General features: G+C 46.1%; 2 protein-coding genes across 8 annotated transcripts in view; both read right to left on the reverse strand.

Annotated features, from left to right (window-relative positions):
- Positions 1-8,228, reverse strand: part of COPG2 (COPI coat complex subunit gamma 2) — a 121,739-nt gene extending 113,511 nt beyond the window's left edge. For both annotated transcript variants that reach the window (XM_070071310.1, XM_070071311.1), the window contains exons 1-4: positions 8,074-8,228; positions 7,022-7,074; positions 6,412-6,492; positions 3,866-3,937 (exon numbers count right to left, since the gene is read on the reverse strand). In XM_070071310.1, coding sequence (XP_069927411.1) covers positions 3,866-3,937; positions 6,412-6,492; positions 7,022-7,074; positions 8,074-8,110 — 243 coding nt within the window. In that variant the 5' untranslated portion in view covers positions 8,111-8,228. The remainder of the gene's footprint in view (positions 1-3,865; positions 3,938-6,411; positions 6,493-7,021; positions 7,075-8,073) is intronic.
- A 137-nt stretch (positions 8,229-8,365) lies between these two features.
- The window catches only part of TSGA13 (testis specific 13), a 29,793-nt gene continuing 11,381 nt past the window's right edge, over positions 8,366-26,777 (reverse strand). For 2 of the 6 annotated variants that reach the window (XM_051848992.2, XM_051848993.2), the window contains exons 4-12: positions 24,346-24,445; positions 23,093-23,266; positions 21,695-21,755; positions 21,144-21,219; positions 19,280-19,351; positions 18,229-18,438; positions 13,285-13,427; positions 11,071-11,198; positions 8,366-8,584 (exon numbers count right to left, since the gene is read on the reverse strand). In XM_051848992.2, the coding sequence (XP_051704952.2) occupies positions 8,424-8,584; positions 11,071-11,198; positions 13,285-13,427; positions 18,229-18,438; positions 19,280-19,351; positions 21,144-21,219; positions 21,695-21,720 (816 nt within the window). In that variant the 5' untranslated portion in view covers positions 21,721-21,755; positions 23,093-23,266; positions 24,346-24,445 and the 3' untranslated portion in view covers positions 8,366-8,423. The remainder of the gene's footprint in view (positions 8,585-11,070; positions 11,199-13,284; positions 13,428-18,228; positions 18,439-19,279; positions 19,352-21,143; positions 21,220-21,694; positions 21,756-23,092; positions 23,267-24,345; positions 24,446-26,777) is intronic. The other 4 variants (XM_051848995.2, XM_051848994.2, XM_017342679.3 and 1 more) reach the window with 4 other exon arrangements.

Below are 26,777 nucleotides of genomic sequence, written 5' to 3' on the forward strand. Positions count from 1 at the left end.
CTCTATTCCAGCTTCCTGCTAATGTGTACCCTGAGAGGCAGCAGGTGATGCCTCAGTACTCGGGTCCCTGCCACCCAAATGAGAGATTCAAATCGAGTTCTTGGACTGGCCCGGCTCCAGCTGTTGTGGGCATTTGCGAAGTGAATGGGTAGATGGGAGACCTCTCTCTGTCTCTTTCTTCCTCTGTCTCTGCTTTTCAAAAAAAATTTAAATAAATACTTAAAAAATTTTAAGTTTACAAATCACTAGACAAACTTCCTAGGAATAAAAGAAGATAGAATTTACCAATACCAGATTGAAAGAAGAAACATCACTGAAGATTCTATAGACATTAAAAAGAATTAAGGCCGGCGCCGCGGCTCACTAGGCTAATCCTCCGCCTTGCGGCGCCAGCACACCGGGTTCTAGTCCCAGTTGGGGCGCTGGATTCTGTCCCGGTTGCCCCTCTTCCAGGCCAGCTCTCTGCTGTGGCCAGGGAGTGCAGTGGAGGATGGCCCAAGTGCTTGGGCCCTGCACCCCATGGGAGACCAGGATAAGTACCTGGCTCCTGCCATAGGATCAGCGTGGTGCGCCGGCCACTGGAGGGTGAACCAACGGCAAAAAAGGAAGACCTTTCTCTCTGTCTCTCTCTCTCACTGTCCACTCTGCCTGTCAAAAAAAAAAAAAAAAAAAGAAGAAGAAGAAGAAGAAGAATTAAGGGGCAGGAGCTCTGGCACATTGGTGGAAGTGTCACTCACTTTGGATACCGCACTCCATAGCAGTCTGGGTCCATGTCCCAGCTCCACTCTCCCATGCCACCTGCCTGCTAATGTGCACACACCTGCCTGCTAATGAGGCAGCAGTGATGGATCAAGTGTTCGGGACCCTGCACACAGCCTGGCCCAACCCAGCTATTGTGGGCATTTGGGGAGTGAACAACAGATGGAAGCTCTCTCTCTGCCTCTCTGTATGTCCTTCTCTCTCTATTTCCCTCTTTCAAATTAAGTATGTAAATAAATAAATATATACATACATACAGTTTTAAAGGAATAAGAGAATATTATGAATTTCATGACAAGTTCAATAATTTAGATGAAATGGACAAATTCCCTGAAAAATACAAACTACCAAAGCAGATTCCAGAAGACAAATAACCTGAGTAGCATCATAACTAATGTTTTAATGGAGTTAATTAAGCTAAAAAACCAAACACATAAAAAGGATAGCTTCAATAGTGAATTCAAATAAACACTGAAGGGAAAATTAGTAAAGATTCTACAAAAACTCTTTTAGAAAACAGAAGAGGAAGAAACTCTTCACAACTCATATGAGGTCAGCACTATCTAAAAACAAAGAGCAGGCAAAGACATCCTAAGAAGAAACTACAGATCAATGTTTAGTGACCCTAGGTAAAACTACTTGGCAAGTCTCTGTGTGTACACATAGCAAGGGATTTCTTCCCCATGAAACTGAATCGATGCGTTGGACCATACTGATATACTAAAAAGAAAAAACATGTGACAATCCACTGGATATAGAAATCCAATATCAAAATTCAATACGCATTCATGAAAAGAATCTCTCAGCAAACTAGGAATGGAAAGGAACTTCCTAAATCTGACAAAAGTCACCTATGAAAAATTTCCAGCCAACAACCAACTTAATGGTGAAAGTCTAAATGTTTCTCCTCTACCAGCAATCATTTTCATCATCCACATACAACAGTGCAAGAAGTCAGAAAACAGACAAATAAAAGGAAAACAGATTGAAAAGGAAAAAGCAAATCTTTTTTTGAAGGTGACATGATCAATCATATAGAAAATCCTAGAGAATCACCCATAAATATTCCTAAACTAATAAATGAATTTAACAAGATCATAAGAAATAAGGCCAATATATAAAAATCTACGTAATTTCTAAACACTGTCAACAAACAATACAAATACAACAGCATCAAAAAATATCATCTACTGGGGCCAGCGCCGTGGTGTGGTAGGCTAACCCTCTGCCTGCAGCAGAGGCACCCCATATGGATGCCAGTTCCTGTCTCGGCTGCTCTTCTCCTCATCCACCTCCCTGCTAATGGCCTGAGAAAGCAGTGGAAGATGGCCCAGAAACTCGAGCCCCTGCCCCTGCTTGGGAGATCAGAAGGAAGCTCCTGGCTCCCGGCTTTGGATCAGCTCTGCACCAACCACTGCCGCAATTTGCAGAGTGAACCAGAAGATGGAAGATAGATTCTCATTCTCTCATTCTCTCATTCTCTCATTCATTCATATTCATTCATTCTCCCTCCCTCTCCCTCTCCCTCTCCCTCTCCCTCTCCCTCTCTCTCTCTCCCCTTCTGTGTGTCTGTAACTCCACCTCTCAAATAAATAAATAAAAATCTTTTAAAAAAATCATCTAGGCCGGCGCCGCGGCTCACTAGGCTAATCCTCCGCCTAGCGGCGCCGGCACACCGGGTTCTAGTCCCGGTCGGGGCGCCAGATTCTGTCCCGGTTGCCCCTCTTCCAGGCCAGCTCTCTGCTGTGGCAGAGAAAGATGGCCCAAGTGCTTGGGCCCCTGTACCCACAAGGGAGACCCAGATGAAGTTCCAGACTCCTGGCTTCAGCCTGGCCCAGCCATTTGGGAAGTGAACCAGCAGATGGAAGATCTCTCTGTCTTTCCCTCTTTCTGTAACTCTACTATTCAAATACAAATAGTCTTTCTAAAAATGTATTTTAAAGGAAGAGAGTAGGGCCAGCACTATGGTATTGCGGGTAAAGCCACCGCCTGCAAGTCTAGCATCTCCTATGGACACCGGCTTGAGCCCAGGCTGCTCCACTTCTGATCCCTGCTAATGCAACTGGGAAAGTAACAGAAGATGGCCCAAATACTTGGAAACCCTGCACCCATGTGGAAGACCCAAAAGAAGCTCTTAGCTCCTGGCTTCAGATCGGTCCAGCTCTGGCCATGACAGCCATCTGGGGAGTGAACCAGTAGATGACAGATCACTGTCTCTCCCTCTCTAAATATATAACTCTAACTTTCAATCTCTAAACAAAAAAAGGAAAAAAGGCAGAGAAACAGAGGTCTTCCATCTGCTGGTTTACTCTCCAGATGCCTATCACAGCGGGGACTGGGCTGGCCCCAAGTTGGAATATAGGCACTCAAGCTAGTTCTCCCACATGGTGGCAGAGATCCAAGCACCTGAGCCATTGCCTGCTACCTGCCCGGGTGCACATTAGCAAGCAGTTGAAACCAGCGGGGCCAGGAAACAAACCCATGCACTCCTCCATGGGATGTGGGCATCTCATGCAGCATCTTTTTTTTTTTTTTTTTTAATTTGATAGGTAGAGCTATAGACAGTGAGAGAGAGAGAGAGAGAAAAAAAAAAAGGTCTTCCCTCCATTGGTTCACTCCCCAAATGGCCGCCACAGTCGGCACTGCACTAATCTGAAGCCGGGAGCCAGGTGCTTCTCCTGGTCTCCCATACAGGTGCAGGGCCCCAAGCACTTGGGCCATCCTCCACTGCCTTCCTGGGCCATAGCAGAGAGCTGGACTGGAAGAGGGGCAATCTAGACAGAACCGGCGCCCCAACCGGACTAGAACCCGGAGTACCGGCGCCGCAGGCGGAGGATTAGCCTAGTGAGCCATGGCGCTGCCCCCCCTCCCCCCCCAATGCAGCATCTTAACCACAGTGCCAAATGCCCGCCCCAGGAAAAGCTTTAAACCACATACGGCAATTCTTACATCTTCACACCCTTTAACGAACAATTCTAAAGTCTTATGAAGATGAACAGCTTTTAATTTAAATGTTTCAAGCAACTGTCCATAATTTGCAATACCCAAGGTTCCCCGAGAGAAACACGCATCAGGAGCTTTTCATCTCAGAATAAAAGTGACTTACATCATTAGACTGAAACAAGCGGGTCATGGCAAAGAAAGCCTCCGTGGCTTCTGTAGTTCCAAAGTGTTCACCCTAAGCAAAATTTAAAATAACATTTCAGCTTAAAAATATATATACACATGTATACATATATAAAGGACCTTCTCTAGATTTACGTAAAACTTGTGAAACTCAGGGGAAAAATCTCTTTGTAAACATTCTGCCTCTTTCCAACTTTTCTGGCTTTCAATTTATAAACCTGCATGGCCATTTATCTGTCCACTCCTTGTTTAAAACCCTTCTCTATCACACGCCGTGCTTAAAGCTCTGGAGCAGGTTTCACACCTTGCGGCAGACACTGCTTTAACGTTCCTGAGTAACTGTGGCTTATGAGGGGTAAACCACTGCCAGCAAGCAGGCTCTCTCATCACAATGGCGTGTTTTTATCATACTGCCTGCCAGCAGAGACCTTACCTTACAGGTTCCTGTAGTCTAATGCCCAGCACGATGCCTGACGTTATCAGAAGACCCTAATAAATATTCAACCGTAAAGAACTTTCCATTAGGAATCCCAGCAAACATGGCGAAAGGGGATCCAACCAACAGGGCAGGAACTAGATTTGTCCTATGAAACAACGTGCAAGGGGCTGCAACAGACAACAGGATGCTGGCTCGAGCCCCTAAAATACGCTCCGTTCCAGAGCTTCACCAACTTCACCGAGCATAACAGAGCGTCTGGGGAGCAGCCCACACGCAGGCTCTGATCCAGTGCAGTCCTGGAAGCCCGAGATTTCACGTTTCCAACAAGCCCCCAGTGATGCGCATGCTGCTGATGTGGGAATCACGTTTCTGAGACGCAAAAACAGATCGTCTGTAATCCAGCTCACTCACTTCCTAAACGATTCAGACCACAGGCTACCTGCACACTGCCAGGCCAGGCTCCACTTCCTCCATTAAAGCAATCCTATGGAATACGCTGGCCTCACTTGTCAGAACTTCAGATTTCATATAAAATGTAACTAGTTCAATCCACTTGCCATCAGTATCATGAAAAAACTGTGATGACAAACACTGAAAGTTTGAAATGAAAAACAAAGTTTAAGAGTCTGCAACTAACTAAATGAGAATCCAACCTACTCATCAACAGACTTCCCTTTCTTTCCTAAACATTTGTATTTCCTGAATACCCAGAAGCCCACGTACCTCTCAGTCTCAGTGAAAGTCTCAAGTTCCCACTTTTTGACTTGAAACTCAGACAATATATGGATTTGTTACCTCTGGTAGAAAGTTAAAAGTAGTTTTCCACAGAGCTCTACCAAGCATTGGGCAGAGATAAGATGACTCTTCCCAAACCTGTTATGAAGATGTTTATCGTAGGCTTGAAAATGTATCAAGGTAATTAAATGTTTCAACATAAACTGCCCTGTGGAGGCCGTATTGGCCATGGGAAAGTAGAGACAACTTTCCATCAACTCTGAGGACTCTAAAACCCTGTTTAGGTAATAGCTTCAGCTAATCGGGACACAATGTGTGATGCGGCCTTCAGTCCTGAAGCACAGAATCCAGATAGGAATCGTAACTGTCTTAGCATCACATGGAAACCACCTGAGGCATGCAACGTATACGAGGAGACTTCAAAAATCAAGGCGAAACAAAATTAAAAGATCCGTTTATACTGGTGCAAACCACTTCGAAACCCATGGGTGATTTCTTCGTAATATGCACTTTCCATGAACTTGGAAGAATCTCTGAAACACAATTATATTTTCTAAGGGCCTTGACATTTCATGAGTTTTTTTTTTTTTTTTTAACAGGCTGAGACAAAAAGCCAAAAGAAAAATTAAATATATATTGCAAGCAGAATCTACATTCCATGACTGCAAATATTTTTGTTGGCTTTGTCTGTTATATACCCAGTGCTGAGAACATTGCACAGGACACAACAAGTATGCAATAATTATTTGTTGAGTGACTGAATGAAAATTATTCCTAAATGCTTATGATATATCCGGCTCTATTTTCAGTGCTACATGTTTATTATTTCTTTCAATCATTACAACTTTATAATACAGGTTACCGGAATTCCCACCTATGGAAGTAGACGCTAAAACACAAAATGCTGAAGTTACTTGCCCAGAATCATATGGCTGGTGATGGTGGAGAGGAGATAAAAATATAAAATCTGGATATTAAAATCAGAGCTTTAGAACATCACTACCATACAAAGAAAAGTTAAAATATTTAAAATGTCTGACTTCGACCTATATTTTCAGTGGGACATAATACACCTGAACAATGTGGTACAACCAGAGCTGGGTAAGCTCAAATCAGTAAGTATCTGGTGAGGATCCACGTGCTCTGTTGCTTCAACACCTCAAGGAGAAAGAAGCCGCATCACGGTCCTCGTGCTTAGGAATTTTCACGAATGATTGTTTTAACCAGACATTGTCCATTTGAAAAATAAAATAAAAATTTCAAAAATCAGTAAGTAAACTTTTCAGAAAGTATTTCACTGCATGTTACATGTTCTTCCAGGGCACAGTCTGAAGAAACCCAAAATGATTTACCTGGTTCAGTAAGTAAAGGATCTTTGTAAGAATATGCAAACATCTTCTTGGGTTGATGGGTGTTTCGTTGAATAACCGAGCCTATGGAAACATGAGAACGTCTGTCACATACAGTGTGCTTGGCACCTTCCCTATCACAAACTGCAGCTAATCAGCTGCAGTAAAGATTAACCACAATATTCTAGTGTTAGTCGTCCACGGATCTCAACGTACTACGGAATATGGTAAATTATGAGACGTGGCCTTGCTTTCCCCTCCTCCTTTCTAACGCATCCCCTTGGGTCAACCACTCCAACGTTACAGGCATCACCTATCAAATAAGGTGCCCCGTATCGATCTAGAGCGTATGAATACGAGCTTAGTATCTAATTTCGTTCAATCACCTTGCACTTAACACCTCTTCTGAAGGTTTACTAAAAATTCCCGACCCGGGCGGAGCCTGCATTTCTTTTCATTTCTGCAAGTTCTAGACTCTCCTGCGACAGGTGATCCCCCTTCCTTTTCCCTCAAGCCTGAGTCCTTACTGTGGATGTCCCGAGGGGAGCACCGCAGGGCCTCCCAGCCCATCGCCCTACCACAGAAAAGCCCACATTCCACCGGGAAGCCGTACCTCCTGCAAGACGGTACTCTTTTCCAAATGCTGGAAAGGATTGGAGCCACTACCTGTATCACAAAACAAAGGAACGTCTTCAGCAGCTGTCCCACGGAACTTCCTTGTTAAGGAAGGGTACGGAAAGCTGGGGAGCGCTCTCCTAAGCGGGGTGACCTGTGGCTCTCGGGCACACGCCTGACCCTGACTCGGCCACGCCCTAAGCCCCTGCCCCAGATGAGCACCTTTCTGTCCCTGCCCTGTGTCTCCGAGAATGCTGCACGTGTGGAACACTGAGGTGACGGTGGGCACTGCTGGCTTCTCTGCGAGCAAGCCCTGTCCTGTGTGCGGCCCTGACTCCCGAGGCAGAAGCACGCAGCATTCTGCAGGGAGTGAGAACAACGTGAGAGCTGACCGTGCGAGGCCGGAGGCTAAGAAACCCAACCCTCCACCACGCTTCGGGGACAGCAACTTCTCACGCACGGCTCGTGTTCTCTAGGGCGGTTTGGCATCTTCCCCACTCGCCCCAGCTCCAAGACCGGTCCTGGGGACTCAAGGCGCCCTCCGTCCCACGGGACAATCTTGCGCCCGCCCCCGAGGTCCCACAGAGCCGGGCGGGGAGGTGGTGAGTAGGGGTGAGGGGGGTCCCCAAGAAGGCTGCACGGTGCACGGCACCAGAGTGCATCCACATAGCACGCGCCCGTCGACCCCAGCCCGATAGCCGGGCTCTTCCCCTCGGGGCCTCAGCGCCCCGCGCCTCACTGCCCCGCCAGGGCCCGCGGGGAGGGACTGCGCCCGGGCAGGGGCGGTGCGGGGGCGGTGCGGGGCGGGGCCGCCGAGCAGCCGGAGGCTGCGCGGGACCCCAGGGGAGGCTCCGGAGCCCGGGGGAGGGGCCATGGCAGGCCCCGGCGGCAGCGCGGGAGAGGGGCCGGCCCCCCACACCGGCCCCCTTGCACAGTGGCGCCCACGCCCCCGGCCCCGCCGTCCCGAAATCAAGAGGCGGCGGGGGCGGAGGAGAGTGGAGGCGGTCCCCCACCGCATCTGCGGGTGGGCCTCAAAAGCCCCGCGCGTACCAGACTCTTCATCCTTCTTGTCGAATTTTTTAATCATCTTGGACGACTTCCCAAGCGCCCCACCGCAACCGTCCCAGGCGCCGCAGCCGGCAAGCGGAAGAGGCTGCAGGAAGGCCAGCCCCACGCCCTCGCGCCGGTTGGGCCGTCGGGCCGTCACTCGGGCCAAGGCCCGCCCCGCCTCGGGCCGCGCAGTCCGCCCCGGCCCCCGGGGACGCAGCCACGCGGGGGGCGGGGCCAGCGCTGCCCCGGCTCGCGGCGGCCCGCCCCGCCCCCTACGGTAGGCCACGCCCGCTGCAGCAGGAAGGTGGTTTTATTGGGGTGGCGACTCGTGCAGGCCTCTGGGTGAGATTTCACTTAATGACAGAGACGTTTTCGACGATCCACTGCTGGGCCCTGCCTCGGCGGAAGGTGCTTGGCCCGGTCGCGGTCCTGGTGCATGTGTCTTCCAGCAGCGAGGCGAGGGTGAGCGGTTCCCACGTCACCCTGGAAGGCGGCCTGTCGCTCTTGGAAGCTAGGACGAAGCACAGGGCATCATGGTGAACGAATGTGGGTTCCAGGAGGACTTCAGGGGCCGCTAACGTGAGGCGGTGAGGAGAGGCCCACAGGGAGGCACCAGCCGGCCAGCGGTCCATTGCCACCGGGAAGCTGCATCTGGGACATCGGACTCCCAGCCCTACTTGAGCGTCCAGAGGGCGTCCGTTTCTCAAGGCCCAGTGGAAGACACACTGGCCAGCTCAGTCTTCTTTGTTCCATCTCACCCACTTCAAATGACTGCCCCGACCCCCCGCAACCACACCGACACAGAACAGGGGGCTCGCATTCACTCTGTTCCTCTTGGCCTCTCCCAAGCGTAGGTTGGTTTGTCGTACTCCTGTATCATTCTGACACTCTACCTTTGGTGTCCGTGGCTTCTCTCTATCCAAATTGTCTTTTAACCTCTGTTATTTGGAAGCTTCCATCATGACATCTTGCTGCCCTTCAGCCCACTGCCCGGATGCCTTAGGCCTTCTACATATCCCTTGACTCTGTTGCCTGTCCCTACTGCTCTCACCTTAGTTCATATCCTATTATCAGTCTCTTGGAAGGCCTCCTCACCAGCCTCCTGGCCCCTGTCCGAAGTGTTCTCCACTTAATCTTTATTTGGATGCCTGTTAAACATGGAGCATTACTAGGGAAAGGAAGGGGGACCGGCTGTCTTTCTTGCTTGGAGTGGAGACACCGGTTGGAGTTCCTGATGGATTGCCTTTGTTTAGCAAATGCACCAGATACTTATGGATACATAAGTAATCTTAGTAATCGCTTGCTTTTCTTGAGAGAAACTGTAAAGTCACCATAAATCTAATAGGTGCTGCAGATAGTCAATGTTCTGTTTAGAAATGTAAATTGGGCGTGTTCTTAATGGGATCCGTGCCCTGGCAAAATGAAAAACATTCAGTCTAGGTTAGATTCTGGATTCTAGAGCTAATTCTTTCCCCCATATACAGATTTAAGCTGAACTGTTGCTATCCTTACATATGGTATCACTTAAGATTTAACTCCGACTTGACTAAATGTACTATTACCCGTTAGGTTCGCCTTATCCGGCTTACAGAGTTCCAACTATGCTTTCCAGGTGGCGTTTCGCTGGAAGGAAATGGATGTCTTATTTATTCTAGGCCTGACAGTGAACGGGGCTTTGGCGAAGGAGAGACCCTCTTCCTCCTCCAGGGTTAGGAGGAGCCTGCACCGGGGATCAGTGTAGATAAACTTGGACAGCCTCCACACTGGGCCTGCTGGGAAGCATGGGAGAACTGAGCTCGGGTTTCAAGGCTGGGTGTAGCCCCCTTTTAAAGCAAGATAAGGTATTCTCTGGCAGTCCTCAGCTTTTCCCCACACCTGTGCAGTTGCATTCGGTACCGCAGGTTGGTGTCAGCTCATCCATGGGGAGTTAAGAGAGGCAGGGGGAAGGGAAGGGAGGGAGTGGGTTAGCAAGTAAGTCTGGGGTGGGGGTGCAGCAGGGAAGTCTGAGGAGCTGGGTCAGGGGCAGCATGACAAGACCTCGGGGCTCTGCACCCGAGACCGGTTGGGCCCAGGCCAGCTGGCAAAGGCGTTCAGCAATCAGTGGGGCTGGCCTCGGGGAGCTGGTTAGGATGCCTTCGGGAGTCTCCAACGTTGCTTCAGGAGGAAAACTCAGCAGCAGTAAAGAAACGGCGCTTGTCTGACGTCTGGGGGCCTATCAGCTATATAGGCACTGCACAAAACTGCTCTCAAACCCTTCTGTGGGCCCCAGCTGCCCTCATTTATATAGTAACAAGGACCTTCACGCTCCAGCCCATCGGTCTCACATAACAGATGTGCTCGTCCTAGTGCATGATAACTTACAGGACCCTAAACATGTTGTTGATGATGATAGGCAAGGAGCAGTCTCACTGGACCGTCTTCCATACAACCTCAACTCCAACCCCCTCCACCCCATATTCTAGCCCGCCACAGAGAGAGACTTGTGGACTCTGAAACTCTTGGCCTGACCCTTTACTCCTCAATGAGGAGCAATTTAAGTACAAAGATGCACACCGCTTTGACATGGATGAATATTTTACTATCGAATTACTGGGAATCCAATTTAATGTATGGCAGGAAGAAAAACACAACAATTTGTACATCAAAACCAGAAAGTCATTGACAGTATGATTTAGGACAAGATTTTTTTTAAAAATCCTTTTAAAGAAAAATCCTAAGTAAGTAATAGAGCAAATAATGCAACAATATGGCAAAAACGCTCAAAGTGGCAGGTGATGTCTTTAGGAAACACTGAGTTTTCTTGACATTTGAGGATTTAAACAGAGTTCAAAGCTAAGTACCCCCTGAGACTCTGTTGGTTCCTCGCCTCCATGCTACCCAGAAATGAGAGTCTAGAGCCATGGCAGGAGATGCCAGCTTGCCAGATCCCTGATCCCTGTCAATCATAACCCCAGCCCATCTCAGCCTCATAACCATTGCCTAGGGGGAGGGGCTTACCATCTCTCCTCGCTTCTCTTTCATAGACTGGAGCAAAATTGAGCTGAGGGTACATTTTTTTCTGTCTCCTCAAAGCATAGATCTTGGAGTACTTCCCTTCACACTTGAAGTCATCATCAGTAGAAAACCTTAACAAAGACAGTCCTGTTAGCAGATCCTAGGTCAGGGGGTAGTGGCACTAGGTTCCATTCTCAGAGATGACAATGACAAGGGGCTGTGGATTGGTGTAGAGAGGAAGTATTGTTCAGTAGCTAGGGATGCTTCCAGAACTTAGCACTGTACATCTTTGAAGGAACTGCAAAATCTCCTATCAAGCTAGGTATAGGCTGTCCTATAGATTCTTTTTTTTTTTTTTTTTTTTTAGAGATTTATTTATGTGTTTGAAAGGCAGAGTTAGAAAAAGGGAGGGATCTTCTGTCCACAGCCAGGGCCAGGCATGAGCCGGGCCAAAGCCAGAAACCAAGGACTCTGTCTTGATCTCCCATGTGAGTGGCAGGGGCCTAAGTACTTGGGCCATCTTCTGCTGCTTCCCCATGTGCATTAGCAGGGAGCTGGATCTGAAGTGGAGCAGCCAGGACTCCAGCCGGTGCCCATATGAAATGCTGGCTTCACAGGCTGTAGCTTAACCCATGGTGCCACAACACTGGCCCCAATATAACTAGTTGCAGATGAAATTCCTTGTCTTGGTGTTGTCATAGCATATTGTTCCTGTACTATAACCCTTGACATTCTTTTTCTGTTTTCTCAAAGCACAGACTTTTGAATACAGCCAATCCATGCCCAGGCATTCTACATCTGCATATCCAACCAAGCACTGATGGAAAATATTACCCCCAAGGTGTTGCTGATATGTGCTATAGTTAGGTAGTTCTATCTTTACTGAACGTGACATTTGTTTCTTATCATTATTCCCTAGAAATACATTTTAACAACAATTACATAGCATTTACATTTATTAGGTATTATAAACTATCTAGAAATGATTTAAAGTAGTTGGGAGCATTACACGGGCTATATGCAAATATCACACTGACTTGAGCTTCCACAGATTTTGGTATTCACTGGGGGCCCTGGAACTAATCCTACAGCCATAGCAAGGGACATTGTACTTCCCTTCATTCTTTTTTTTTTTTTAAAGGTATGGCTCTGGATTCTTTTTTTATTTATTTATTTATTTTTTTTTATTTTTTGACAGGCAGAGTGGACAGTGAGAGAGAGAGACAGAGAGAAAGGTCTTCCCTTGCCGTTGGTTCACTCTCCAATGGCTGCCGCGGCCGGCGCACTGCGGCTGGCGCACCGCGCTGATCCGATGGCAGGAGCCAGGAGCCAGGTGCTTTTCCTCGTCTCCCATGGGGTGCAGGGCCCAAGTACTTGGGCCATCTTCCACTGCACTCCCTGGCCACAGCAGAGAGCTGGCCTGGAAGAGGGGCAACCGGGACAGAATCCGGCGCCCCAACTGGGACTAGAACCCGGTGTGCTGGCGCCGCTAGGTGGAGGATTAGCCTAGTGAGCCGCGGCGCTGGCTCCCTTCATTCTTAAAATAACTTGGCAGTGGAAAACCTCAGGTTTGCATTACTTTTATTTCTCTTTCATTTGAGTATTAATGAAGTGGAGGGTCATGTAGAGAAACTGTGTCTCATTAATATATGTTGTATTGTAGTATTAGTATATGCAGTATTAATATATATTATTTCCCTTTTTTTTAATTTGACAGGTAGAGTTATAGACAGTGAGAGAGAGACAGAGAGAAAGGTCTTCCTTCCATTGGTTCACTCCCCAAATGGCTGCTACGGCCAGTGCTGCGCCGATCCGAAGCCAGGGGCCAGGTGCTTCCTCCCAGTCTCCCATGCAGGTGCAGGGATCCAAGCACCTGGGCCATCCTCTACTGCCTTCCCAGGCCACAGCAGAGAGCTGGACTGGAAGAGGAGCAACCGGGACTAGTACCTGGCACCCCAGCCAGGGCTAGAACCCTGGGTGCCAGTGCCACAGGCGGAGGATTAGCCAAGTGAGCCATGGTGCTGGCCATGCAGTATTAGTATATATTGCATTATGTATAGCATAGATAGCATTATTGTATTACTATATATAGTATCAGTGTATGTCACATATGTTCCCTACAACCAAAAACATTCTGTTAAATTGTACTGAGAGGGGACTGTAACTTGAATAAGGAAAGGACAGGAAAGAAAATGAGTACAAGAGGCAGAACTTCACCTGAACCACTGTTCCCGCTTGGATGTGGGATCGTCCAAATGCTTCACAGGGAAGACTGGTTTCATCCCAGATCTTAGCTTTTTTTTCTGAGGCATCAAGGGCAGGCCCAGGTTTTCAGTGGGCCTGGGCTGAGGCTGACTTTCCTGTTAGAGCAAAGAGTAAGAAAGGGAGTACACTGAGTCTGTTTGGATTTAAAAGCTGGACTAAGCTCCAAGACTAAGTTCCAATTCTCCTAACATGATGCCGCAAACCCATCAGAAAGGGAAGTAGGTAGGTGTTCAGAAATCAGAATCAGGGTTAAGCCTCCCCCTGCAACACCAGCATCCCTTATGGACACTGTTCCTCTCCCGGCTGCTCCACTTTTATGCAGCTCCCTGCTAATGACCTAGGAAAAGCAGAAGTTGGCCCAGGTGTTTGGGCCCCTGCCACCCATGTGGGAGACCTGGATGAAGCTCATGGCTGCAGCCTGGCCCAGCTCTGGCCATTGTGTTCATCTGGGGAGCGTACCAGCAGATGGATGTGCGCTCGTTGTCTCTCTCTCTCTCTCTCTCTCTCTCTCTCTCTGGAACTCTAACTTCCAAAATAAACAAATAAATCTTTTTTTAAAAAAATTAAAATAAAAAAAGCAACCAGCATGGGAGGAAGCTGTTCCCTGGGCGGGGTGACTTGTGTGAAGTTTGGTCAGTTTCCTACGACACGGACCCGCCTACTGGACTTTGCAAGGGTTGACAGAGGAAGTCGCCGAGTTCCCGGAAACCAAACGTTTGGCAATGGATTGGGAAACAGAACCATGGGACACTACCTTCCTTTCCCAGAGATGGCTGCTGCATTCACATGCCTTTCTATGCCTGCAGCGAAAAGGCCATAGAATGGGATGTTTTGTGAGGTAACAATTTCATCATTCCCAACAGTCAAAGGCTCAGACACCAATCTCAATGGTCATCCAGGCTAACTATTCATATCTCGTCTACAATCTCACTAGCAAGTGGTCAATATTCTTGCACGTTAGAAAAAGTTTTCATCTTTGATCAACCAAGCAATCACCCTATACATTTTACCATGAAATCCAAAGAGAACAAATCTAGTCCCTCTTCTACAAAGTCCTAAAAATCATTGAAGAAATCCATCATGTTCCTCCTAAATGCTCTCTTCTGGGGGTAAACATGATCATTATCTGCAACTTTTCGTCCTACGACACGGCTTCAGCTTCCCTTATCCTCCTAATTTGTCTCATTTGAGAAAGATACAATTTGTGTTCCTCCTAATGTATGGCAATCTCACATGAAAACAATAAGTCAGGCATAGCAATCACACAGCCTGGCCCTGACCCCATTAAAGTGTCTATTCAAAAGCCAGTGTCTCCTCCGAGAGCACCTCCCCCACTACTACCATCTAAAACTGTCACTCAAACCCCATCACTCTCTGGAACAGTCCATCACTCTGCTTTGTCAGGGCACTTATCACAGTATACATCATCTGTGTGATCACTTACTTGCTTGTGTCCTGTCAACCTTACCAGAATTAAACTTCATTAGAGCAAACATTGGCTTAGCGCTATGTCTGTAGCACATCTATAGTATCTGGCAAATAGTAGGCACTCAATAAATATTTGTTGAATGAGTGAAAAAATTAATAGTTCACAATGGCTAAGATATGGAATCAACCCAAATGTTCATCAACTGAAGAACTGGATAAAAAAAATTGTGGTCTATGTACACCAGGTAATACCACACAGTGGTTAAAAAAAAAAAAAAAAGAAAGAAACACTGTCATTTGCAACAAAATGAATGCAACTGGAAACCATTATATTTAGTAAAATAAGCCAGTCCCCAAAAGACAAATACCATATTTTCTCCCTGATCTGTGGTAACTAATAGAGTTACTAAAAGGTAATCTATTGACGTGATATTGACACTTTGAGATGTGATGATTTTGAACAGCCCATGTCTTGACTGTTTAGGAACAGATTTTTTTCTTTTTTACTTTTCCATACCATTTGTTGAACCATTTACTTAGTATACAGGGTTAATCTTTTGCATATAAAGTTAATTAAAAATAGGGTTTTGTATAAAATAAGAATGGAAACAGGAGAGGGAGGAGGAAGAAGGGTGGGAGTGTGGGTGGGAAGCATTACTGTTTCTAAATCTGTATATATAAAATGTATGAAGTTTGTATACCTTAAATAAAAGATTTCTAGGTGAAAAAATAAACTCACTCTTACTACCTCTACTAAAAAGAATAAACTTGAGAATTCACTAAAAAGCCCAATTGATATATATTAATTATATATTTTATATACTTGATAATCTAATTAATTGATAGACCTTTTCCTTTCAGAATTTTAAACACTTTTAAAAATCTCTGCCACTGCTGAACCATGCCTTTGTAATTCTGAATCCCTCTTATCAAGCTCTTCTAGTTTTAAGGATGTTTCGTGCAAGAGCACACGTGCCTGGGGCCCATAGCTAACAAAAACAAAGACAAAGGTAATGATCCAGCCATAAGAAGAGCAGAAACCTTATCAGAGCTGGGCCTTATAAAAGAAAAATGGATACTGACAAGTTATTTGGAATCCAAGACAGCCCTGCTCAGCCACGTGTTGACCTTAGCGTACCACTAACAGATCTCTCCATCTCTCCCGTCTGCTTCTCTGCTCCTTCCCCTTTCTCTGTCTTGTTCATGTCACACGTACAACCTTCTCAACTACAGCATCTGCCTATTTATTTCTACTTTCCTTATAGCATCAGCTTCCCCATGCTCGATTTTCATGCGCCCCACACCACTACTCCCCCTCCCCGTGCTTTGATTCCTTTCTGGCCTCATTCTGTATGTCTTTCAGCTTTCATTCCTAATGCTCAATCTTTTCATTTCCCCACCCGGGTGTCTGGAAGTGAGAATCTGTTTGGTTGAGGGATGTTGGCTATTGGCAGGTTGATTGGTCTCCTAACTTGGCTTCCTTGTGTGTAGTATCCTCCTTGGGTCCCTGGCGAGAGTAGAGACAGGATCACATTGTACCAAACAGGACCCCTTGAGACATTCCCCTCTCAAGCAGACTCCACTTGGAAGATGCTGTGAGTACAACAGTCACTGTCAACTTGCCATCTGGAACCCACACTTCCTATACATGTGCCTGGGTAGAGCAAAAGAATGCTTTTCTTGGATAGGATCCTAGGTTCTCAAAAGTTCCTTGCATGTATCCAGCAAGGGAAGACGGGCATGCAGCAAGAATATTAAAGAGGCACTGTGGCTATTTGGCATTTGGATCGTCCTAGGTTTCTTTCAAATAGTGCCCTAAAGTTGCCATGGTGCCAGACTTCAGTCATGAAAGCCTTAACTCTGCCCATTAATACAATTTAACTAGTACTGCAATCTGCTCACGAAAGTGATCAAGTTCTCTTGTACACAGCTGACAGGACAGCCTTGTTCTGCCTGTCTCACCTCGAGCAGGACAACCCTGCCCTGACACGTGTACCCTCTTTCAGTGTATATTATGGCTACTATCCAGAGAATACACCACTGACTTTACCTTCAAATTCTGAGACCCAGGAGACCAGAGGCACTGAATTTAACTTCCTTGGCAGTGAATACTATTGAGTGTTAGCATATTAGATATTACTATAACACTGTCAGATATTACTATAATACTCTTATATTACTATAATGCGATTGAGTATTAGCGTATTAGATATTCCAGTTGGAGAGGAATATCTCATTGTCCTCCATCTAGCAACTAAAGAAACACTAATTCAAAATTCACCATGTTTTAGTACAAAGTCTGTTTTAGATAATCCTACTCCCAGCATCAAATAGCTGTTCGATTCTTTGGTTTACACTTTCACTTACCTCATTTAGTTTCTTCTTCTCGGATTAAAATAGCCCTCTCTCCAGGCTATCAGGAATTTTTTTTAGAGCCTAATTCCTAGAGATATTTTAGATCAATTTTCTTCACTTCCTCTGCTACTGATTTTAGTTCATGTCTTCAATCTTTTTCACATTGACTATTGTAGTAACCTTGTAACCAATCTTTGTGGCTTTTGTCTCTTCCACAGCAAATGCACCTTGTATCGCCTTCCTAAATGGTCTTTCTAAAATGCAAATTTCCATACATCCTTTTATCTCCTGCCATTTACTCTCTGACATCTCCCTGCTGCCTCTCATGGTCTCCTGTCTCCCTGGCCCTGCACTTCCCTCTGGTTGGAATATTCTCTTATTCTCTAGTCACAGATCACCTTCTGGACTGCTCCTTTTTCCCCAAGACAAATGCAGTCTCTATTTGACACTACCTTGTATGTTCTGCTACTACTCATAGATCCTGGTATTTGATACTTACTTTTATATATCTCACTTACCAATCTCTCTCTCTCCCCCCATCAGACTCTAGATTCCTTCAAGGTAGATTGTTACATGGTCATCTTTATAGTCTGATTCTTAGCTAACTGTATGCTCAGCAGGTGCTTACAGAATGGCATTTAAACTTCTTTTTAATAGAATTCTAAATGTCTGGCTACCGTGATTATAAATTCTCTATTCCCTTCTCCTGATACCCAAGAGCAAAACCATAACCCTTTACACCTTTCCCATTCAGACATTCACTTGTGTTCCTTATTCCTCGTTTCCTGATTCATCTTCTACTACTTTATTCCTGACGAGTTGCACCCTTTGTCCTTTACAAACTAAGTATCTTCAGCCAGAGAAGAACACTTGTCAGTTAAGACCCCTTTTCTCTCTGCACGGAATTTGCATGACCCAAGCTGGTTGAATTCTGACTCAGAATTTCCCAGGCTCTCCAGATTCTGTTTTGTGAAACTTCTGGCCAGGAATAAGAAGGAACCAGCTGTTTCCTGGGTACCATTTCTCCATGTTAAATCTGTGCCCTTCTCCAAGCTAACTCCTTATTCTCCAGGGTCTACATGCAGGATTCCAGAGAACTGCCCGGGGCACCACTACCTCACGCAGCAGCTCCTTGGAAAAGTATTTGGATGTGCTGTCCTTTTCCTGCTGATTGATCAGGTAGGGAGGTGGGTTGTTGGTCATAATCAGTAAGGTCATATCTTGATCGTACTCTGTTACTTTTAACATGAAGTTTCTGGTTTTCCTGCTCTGATTCAGGAATTTCTGTTGTGTAGTGGGCTTCAAAGGCTCATAGTACTTGGCCTAAGCAGAAAGAGAGATTTCCAGAGACAAAGCGATTAGGTCAAGAGGAGATGAACAGAATTGGTTGACTAATCTTTTGCTTCTGTAGGGTTGGGGCGGGGTTGGAAAAATTCACTGCCAAATTTGTTTGAAACTTTCTGTCCCTGTCTTCCCTTGGAGCATTCCCCTGCAAACAGATGAAGGGGCTGGGAATATGTGACAGAACGCTGCCCACAGCACCAGCAAGGAGATGACTTAGTGCAACACGATGTCCTACCTAGCGGGACACACAGACAGGTTTCTATGCGGCTAGACCTAATTGGCCTTCTCTCTCCAACTCCCTCTGAGGCAGGGGAAGAAACTGCCAAGGCCCACAGCTCCTTCTCCAGGAATTCTCCCATAGCCTGCACCGTCCAGCACCCAAACCTCCCCTTAGTTACACCCTCCCACCCACCAGCACCTTAATAGGTATTTGTAAGCACAGCTTTAAAATGGAAAAGCCGTCACAAAACCCAACATATCTCTTAAGGTGCGGGTGGGGAAGAGGCAGTCCCACCAAACTTACTTTTTCCTCAAAAAGGGGAAGGCAAAAAGGATAGGTTATAAACATGTTTTCCCTGATTATAAATACGTTTTCTCAACTTATAAAAAAAATTAGCTGCAGGAACCACTGTCCTCCCAGTGCCCCCCCCCCCCCATCAGGATTCCCAGCTCGGTCTCAGGCACAGGTTCCCGGGAGCAGGTCAGCCTCCCTGGCCTCGACGTGTGTGCTCAAGAAGCTGGGGGGCACTGAGGCCCTAGGGACACACTGCACTGCTGCTGCAACTTGTTACCATCTCAGGAAGACGGCTTCTTTACCTACCAAATTTGGATGGATTTTGTAATCCTGAAGATTCCCCAGGACAAAGTTTGATGGCTCAACTGGATCAAAACTCTAAAGACAATAAGCAAAGTTAGCAGTTCCCAATTGCACCCATGCTAAACAGAATTCTATTCTTGACCTCACCTTAGTGTCACTAAAATGTGATCTCTAGCTTAATTTTATTTATTTATTTGAGACAGAGAGAGAGAGAGAGAGACGGGGGGGAGGGAGGGAGGAAGGGAGAGAGGAGAGAGAGGAGAGAAAGGGAGGGGAGAGAAAGAGAGGAGAGAGAGAAACTCCCACCCCTGGTTAACTCCTCAAATGCCCTCAATGTCCAAGACAGCATAAACCAGTAACTCAATCAAGGTATCCCATGTGAGAGGCAGAGACCCAACTACTCGGGTCATCACTGCTACCTTCTAGGGTACCTATTAGCAGGAAGCTGAAGTCAGGAGGTAGAGACAGAAATTAAATCCAGGTTCTCAGCTATTTGAGGCAGGGTCTTAACAAGTAAGCCAGATGCTTACCCTTAGTTTTTCTACCTTTTGGAACACAGAACCTATTTGTTCAAAACAAAAATATATAACGAATAACTTATTTCACAAACATGACACAGATGTTTAGGATCATAGAAGTCTAAGAAAAATTTAATTGGGGGGAAAAGTGTGAAATTTGCTTTTATTAAGAGATACTTAAAAGTTATTTATTTGAGAGAGAGAGAGAGAGAGAAAGCACTCCCACCTGCTGGTTTACTCCCCCAAATGCCTGAAACAGATGGGACTTGGCCAGGCCAAAGTCAGGAAACATGAACTCAACTTGGTCTACCATACAGGTGGGAGGCAGGGACCTGTCGTGTAAGCCACCCACTGCTGCTTCATGGGGACACATTAGCAGGAAGCTGCGGTCAGGAGCCAGAGCTGAGAATAGAACCCAGGTAGGGGAATGTAGCATGTGGGTGACTCACCCACTAGGTCAAATGCTCACCCCCAACTTTCTTTTACAGGCTTTAAAACAAGTTAATTCGAGGGAAAAAAATCCCTGGGGAAATGTTTTCACTCGTGAATTTTTTTTTTTTTTTTTTTGACAGGCAGAGTGGACAGTGAGAGAGAGAGACAGAGAGAAAGGTCTTCCTTGGTTCACTCTCCTAACGGCTGCCGCGGCCGGCGCACAGCGCTGATCCAAAGGCAGGAGCCAGGTGCTTCTCCTGGTCTCCCATGGGGTGCAGGACCCAAGCACTCCTGGCCACAGCAGAGAGCTGGCCTGGAAGAGGGGCAACCGAGACAGAATCCGGTGCCCCGACTGGGACTAGAACCCGGTGTGCCGGCGCCACAGGCGGAGGATTACCCTAGTGAGCCGCGGCGCCGGCCTTTACTAGTGAACTTTTCTGCGGCTTTGTTCCAAAGTAGCCTCCAAGAGTTGACTAAGCCTGCAAGATTGTCCAAATTGGAATCTGTTTTTAGTTTTGGTATGTTGAATTGCATTATCTCTGGCTAAGGACATAAAAGTAGACCTGAAAAATCCATTTACTATGATAAGCCTGGGAAAATAAACCAAAGTACCCAACAGAGTTCTGCTACCAGCGGTTAATTGTGAAGCCTAGATTGGCCAGGGTTTAACTCCCTTACTCCCTATAATCGTTGTCCCTGAATTTCATGCCCTGATTTGTTGCTGATATGTCCTTGACTCCTCTTTTTTCCTATGCCTCTGTTTTCCTTTCATAAAACTAGATAAGTTAACTTTGTTCTCCATATAAATCTTAACCCCGTTTTGCTTTCCAATAGGAAGTTTGTAGACCCAGCTAAGAAAGTACTCAGCAACCCCAAAGTAAGCTTATAAACGAACATTTGCTAATGCTCTCCCTTACCTCATCACCATCGACCATGACTCCTTTCTGTTTAACTGGTCTATTTTCTGAAGTCTTTGGTTTGCCATATTCAAACCTGAAACAGAGGTCGAATGTCCACTTGCCTTTTCTGACTCAGAGTCCTGGCCTGCTGCATGTTCTCAGTGCCCCTCCACAAAGTTTGGGAGCCTAACTTAGAAGAGTCTGGCTTGGATGATTACAAAAGGAATGTGTAAAGAATAGGGCCCATTATCCACCCTGCATACTCGGGAGAAAGAAGACCTCAGTTTGAATGGTTAGAGAAGTGGGGTCCTCTGATGCCCTGGTTTCCTCTAAAATAAGGGTTTCGACTGCCCAGGGAAGGGCTGTAGTCTATGCTTAAGAACATCCTTTGGGACAGCAAGGCTCTCATAATACTCTTAAAGCTCACCTACTATGTTGAATGCCAACCCACACAACTCCTCTTTTCTGTGCAAAGACCCTGCCTTTGCCAGTGATTGGCTAGCGTTAGCCAAGGAATTCCTCAGAAGGAATACAGACAGCAGAACCTCTAGTTTCCAATTCTTAATCACCTGGCTCGGATTCCTGGCTCTCTCATCTTCCTGACCCCATCTCAAGGTTTCTCTTCTAGAACTAGAGGAATGAAAATAACCATCGATGGCAAATATTTTTGTACTCGGATCTTTCACTTAGTTCCCCTCCTCCTGCTCACATACCAGCTCCCTTTGGGGAAGGGGGAAGAAGGAGCAGAAGTTGATGTGTTTAATAATGGATTATTTTGGATTCCCTGACTGGTTCTTTATAAACCCATTTATTGCCTGAACAGAGTGGACGATGCTGATCAGTAAAATTGGGTTAACGATGACAGTAAATGGCCCGCTTCCTCCTTACAGATAGTTCCATTGTCAGATTACACTAGCTCAAATTAATAACAATTCTGCAACTACCTCAATGAGACACTTTTCCTTTAAAAATGAGGATAGCAAAATAAGACCCAACATCAAAAATGTAGAAATAGCCAAGTTATACAGTTGGCACGTTAACGGGCTAGATCATGGTGCACATACTCCCAAAGTCAGTATCAGATTCTATCCAAGGACTGCTGGCTTCCACCTGCTATCAGTCACCAGCCGCACCATTAAATCAGGTCAGAGGTCTTAACTGCAGGAGACCTACTGTGGATAGTCCATAATGAAATTATCCAAAATAAATTCATCAAATAACATAACACTTTCAAGTCTGTGTTCTAGTCCTAGTGCCTTAAGTTATCTAGTAATTACTAATATGTTTTTTTTTTTTTTTTGACAGAGTGGACAGTGAGAGAGAGAGAAACAGAGAGAGAGGTCTTCCTTTTGCCGTTGGTTCACCCTCCAATGGCCACTGCGGCTGGCGCACGGCGCTGATCCAAAGGCAGGAGCCAGGTGCTCATCCTGGTCTCCCATGGGGTGCAGGGCCCAAGCACCTGGGCCATCCTCCACTGCACTCCCTGGCCACAGCAGAGAGCTGGCCTGGAAGAGGGGCAACCGGGACAGAATCCGGCGCCCCGACTGGGACTAGAACCCAGTGTGCCGGCACCGCAAGGCGGAGGATTAGCCTAGTGAGCCGCGGCGCCCGCCAATATGGTCTTTATTGTAGCACTCTTCAAAAACAATTCTTTGATATCTCAAAGGGAGCACAGGGTTCCAGACTCTCTTCTTTAAGGCCAACTGAAGGTATAGAAAGGTATATGAAAAGTACTTCCTCAGCCCAACAGTGACCACCTTGAACAGTCTTGCTACTTTCTTTTTGGCAAAGCTACTCCAGTTGCTGCAAGAAACACAGAACAAGACAAGGGTTTTGATCTGGGGACAGCCATCCAACTAAAATTGAATTTAATGCGTTTCTGCTCTGTGATTACCACTACTCAAAGTGCACTGGGCTACTAAGTAAGTTAGTACAGGGTGGTATTCAAAACTTAGTCGACTACACACTTGGCATATCTCTTTTGGCCCATTGCTGTTCACTGCTAATTGGGCCAACCCGAGGCAGGGATTCTCCCAAGTCCAAATTCAGTGTCTCTGAATAGTCCACGTTCTTTGGGGGTTCAATTCAATCCAAACATTCATTCCTTAGCACACACTGTGTGCCCAGCCCCGTTCTTGATCCTGTATGGGAAATGAGAGAAGACTGACAGGTGCTGTTATAGATGCAGAAAGTGCACAGACATGATGAACCCTACCCTCAAGGAATTAAGTTTATTTGACAAAGGGGGATGAGGAGAGGATGTGATTGATAATGTGAAACGGTAATGACAAATACATGGCAACATATTAGGTAAGTCACTTTCTTTTCTTAGGGGTCTCAATTTCTTCTACCCTAAAATGAAGAGCATTAATCCAATGATTTAAAGGTGACATTTCAATTTCTTGAAAGTGGTGAGATTTACCTACATGCAGACCTGAAATAAAATTAATTCACATGTATCAACAGTAGGGGAAAGTTGGAGGAGCAGCCATCTTTTAATTTACCTCTCCTGTCAATACAACAATGCTCACCCATAACATGGGCCTGGGAAGCTGGGAAAAGTGTGTTCAGGAATGGGGAAATTTTTTGATACTGACAATTAGATTAGGACAATAAAAGCTGATGACATCTAACCACCATTTGGAGAAAGGGGAAGCCAATGAAACTTTGCAGGATGGAGTGTGCGCTCCCTAACTGGAAAGATTACTTGTTGTTGATGTTGTTCTAAGCCATAAGAAATGCAAGTGGGTAGAGAGAATGGGATCACATTGTGGCACCTTTGACAACTGCGTAGGATTTTGATAAGACCTCTTAGCTCAAATTCCAGGGAGAGGTCCGTGTTAGCACTAATAGTGTTGCTGTGTGATTGTTTTAGGGTTTATGTCTTGTTTTCTAGTTTGACTATCTAGACATAAACCATGAAGATAATTGTCTAGAATTTATGACTAGACTGAGCTAAATCCTAAAAGGTCCCTTCCAGGCAAATAGATTTTAACAAGCTTTTCGCCTTTTTTTTTTTTTCTCCACATTTAGTTCCTCTGGAATTGTAAGTCCAGTTTGCGTATATGTTGGAACCAAAATAAAAGGGAGCCACCAGAATGGGGTGGGGGCTGTGTGTTACAAGTCTTATATTGTATGCAGCCAAGGCTGGAAACACAAAATTCACATGAACACAAAAACTACATTTAAAAGAAGAACAGACATATCTGGTGTACGATACCTTTAGGGAAGTCAGGAAATCATAGTTGAAGGAGGAAAGCAAAATTCCATGGTATTGAAACTTTCCATTTTGAAAATATCTTGATTATTCTTTCTGGATTCTGGAGGAGACAAAGACTTGGTGATGAACAAGCAATCTAGAATGCTGAGGTGTTCTATAGTGGAGACAGAAAATAAAAAGGACAGGCCGGCGCCGCGGCTCACTAGGCTAATCCTCCGCCTAGTGGCGCCAGCACACCGGGTTCTAGTCCTGGTCGGGGCACCGGATTCTGTCCCGGTTGCCCCTCTTCCAGGCCAGCTCTCTGCTGTGGCCCGGGAGTGCAGTGGAGGATGGCCCAAGTGCTTGGGCCCTGCACCCCATGAGAGACCAGGAGAAGCACCTGGCTCCTGCCTTTAGATCAGCGCGGTGTGCCGGTCGCGGCGGCCATTGGAGGGTGAACCAACAGCAAAGGAAGACCTTTCTCTCTGTGTCTCTCTCTCACTGTCCACTCTGCCTGTCAAAAAAAAAAAAAAAAAAAGGACCAAGGTATACTCACACAACATTGCTGGAAGCCCTGTTTGTTTTTCCAACCTACAACTTCTCCACACATGCACACTGGCCTTTACACCACCCCTGAACCTCTGCCTTCACTAACGTGTTCACCCCATTCTTCAAACACAGAATTACAGAATTTCTCTCCTATTCCTCATACTTAAAACACTCTCCCCTACCTCTTCAACCATTTGAATCGTCTTTCTAAGACTTCTTAGATCTTTCTTCTAAAGAGAAGACTTCCACATCAATCCAACCCCAAACTCTTGCCTATAGTCATCATTTTCTGTGCATGTAATTGTTACAAAGTATCCTGTGGTTCTACTTAGGCTTTTCTTCTGGGCATGTCTTTTGGGGAGTGAACCAACGAAAGGAAGACCTTTCTCTCTGTCTCTCTCTCTCTCTCACTGTCTATAACTCTGTCAAATAAAAAAAAAGTGCAAACTGGATTTTTCTACATATTTGCAAATGCTAGACATTTAAAATCAGTGTTTGTTTCTTTCAGTATATCTACTGAACATTTACAACATATTAGATACCATCCGAGTGATGGGAACAACACATAAATCAGATGTAGTCTTCAACCTTAAGGAGCTCACAGTGTAGCCAGGAAGAGACACAAGGAGAAAATGTTTATGTCCCCTTGAGACTTATGTTGAAGCCTAATTTGCAATGTGAGGATATTTGGAGTTTGGAGCCTTTGGGAGATGGTGAGTACCCTTATAAAAGAGGTCCCAGGGGCTGGCGCTGTGGTGCAGTGGGTTAACATCCTGGCCTGAAGTGTCAGCATCCCATATGGGTGCCGGTTCGAGACCTGACTGCTCTACTTCTGATCCAGCTCTCTGCTATTTCCTGGGAAAGCAGTAGAAGATGGCCCAACTCCCTGGGTCCCAGCACCCGTGTGGGAGACCTGGAAGAAGCTCCTGGCTCCTGGCTTTGGATCGGCGCAGCTCCTGAAGTTGCGGCCAACTGGGGAGTGAACCAGTGGATGGAAGACCTCTCTCTTTCTCTCTCTCTCTCTCTCTCTCTCTGCCTCTCCTCTTTCTGTGTAACTCTGACTTTCAAATAAATGAATAAATCTTAAAAAAAAAAAAAAAAAAGGAAGTCCCAGAGAGCCTCTTGGCCTCTTTTGCCAGATGAGGACACTGCAAAAGACAGCCATCTGTGAACCCGGAAGTAGGTCTTCCCCAGACCCCAAATCTGCAGGCACCTTGATTTTGGAGTTCCTAGTCTCCACTACTGTGAGAAATAAATCACTATGATAAGTCACCCAGTTTATAGCATTTTGTTATAGCTGTCTGAATAGTCTAAGACTCAAAATAGAACTAACACATTTGGGAGTCAGCCTTAAGTATACAGGCTCACTGAAGCCATTGGAGCAGATGAGACCAAGCAAGGAAAATGGTGGATTGATAAGAGACCAAGGTTGAGGATGGAGCTCCGGGCTGTGGAAGGAAGGAGGAGCATCAGAGGTGGATGGGATGAAGGATACTGAGAAGGAGTGGCCAGAGGTTGGAGCAGAACAGGAGGAAGTGGCCACAGGAATTGTGGGAAGAGTTGGTATCATGAAAAATGAAGAAAACCTCCAGCTTAAAGCAGCAACTGAACTGCAGATTTGATGGCCTATAAAAAAGACATCACAAAAATAATCAAAAGCTCAATAAACAACTCAATGTGGCAACCGCAAGGCAGAAACATCTAGACTTGAAAAAGCCCATGAGGATGGAGTTCATTGGGAGGGTCAGGATTTGCTTGAAGAAAGAGACCAGCTGATAACGATAATGAGAATCCCTACAGCTTGTCTTCATTTTCAGACATGGGGGCTGCATCAACCAAACCTCAGAGTGGTTTTCCCTTCCTACAGCCCTTTGGGTGTTGAACAGCTTCTCCCATCCCTTCTC

The sequence above is a fragment of the Oryctolagus cuniculus genome, chromosome 3 (assembly GCF_964237555.1).
Source record: "Oryctolagus cuniculus chromosome 3, mOryCun1.1, whole genome shotgun sequence".
Lineage (NCBI taxonomy): Eukaryota > Metazoa > Chordata > Mammalia > Lagomorpha > Leporidae > Oryctolagus > Oryctolagus cuniculus.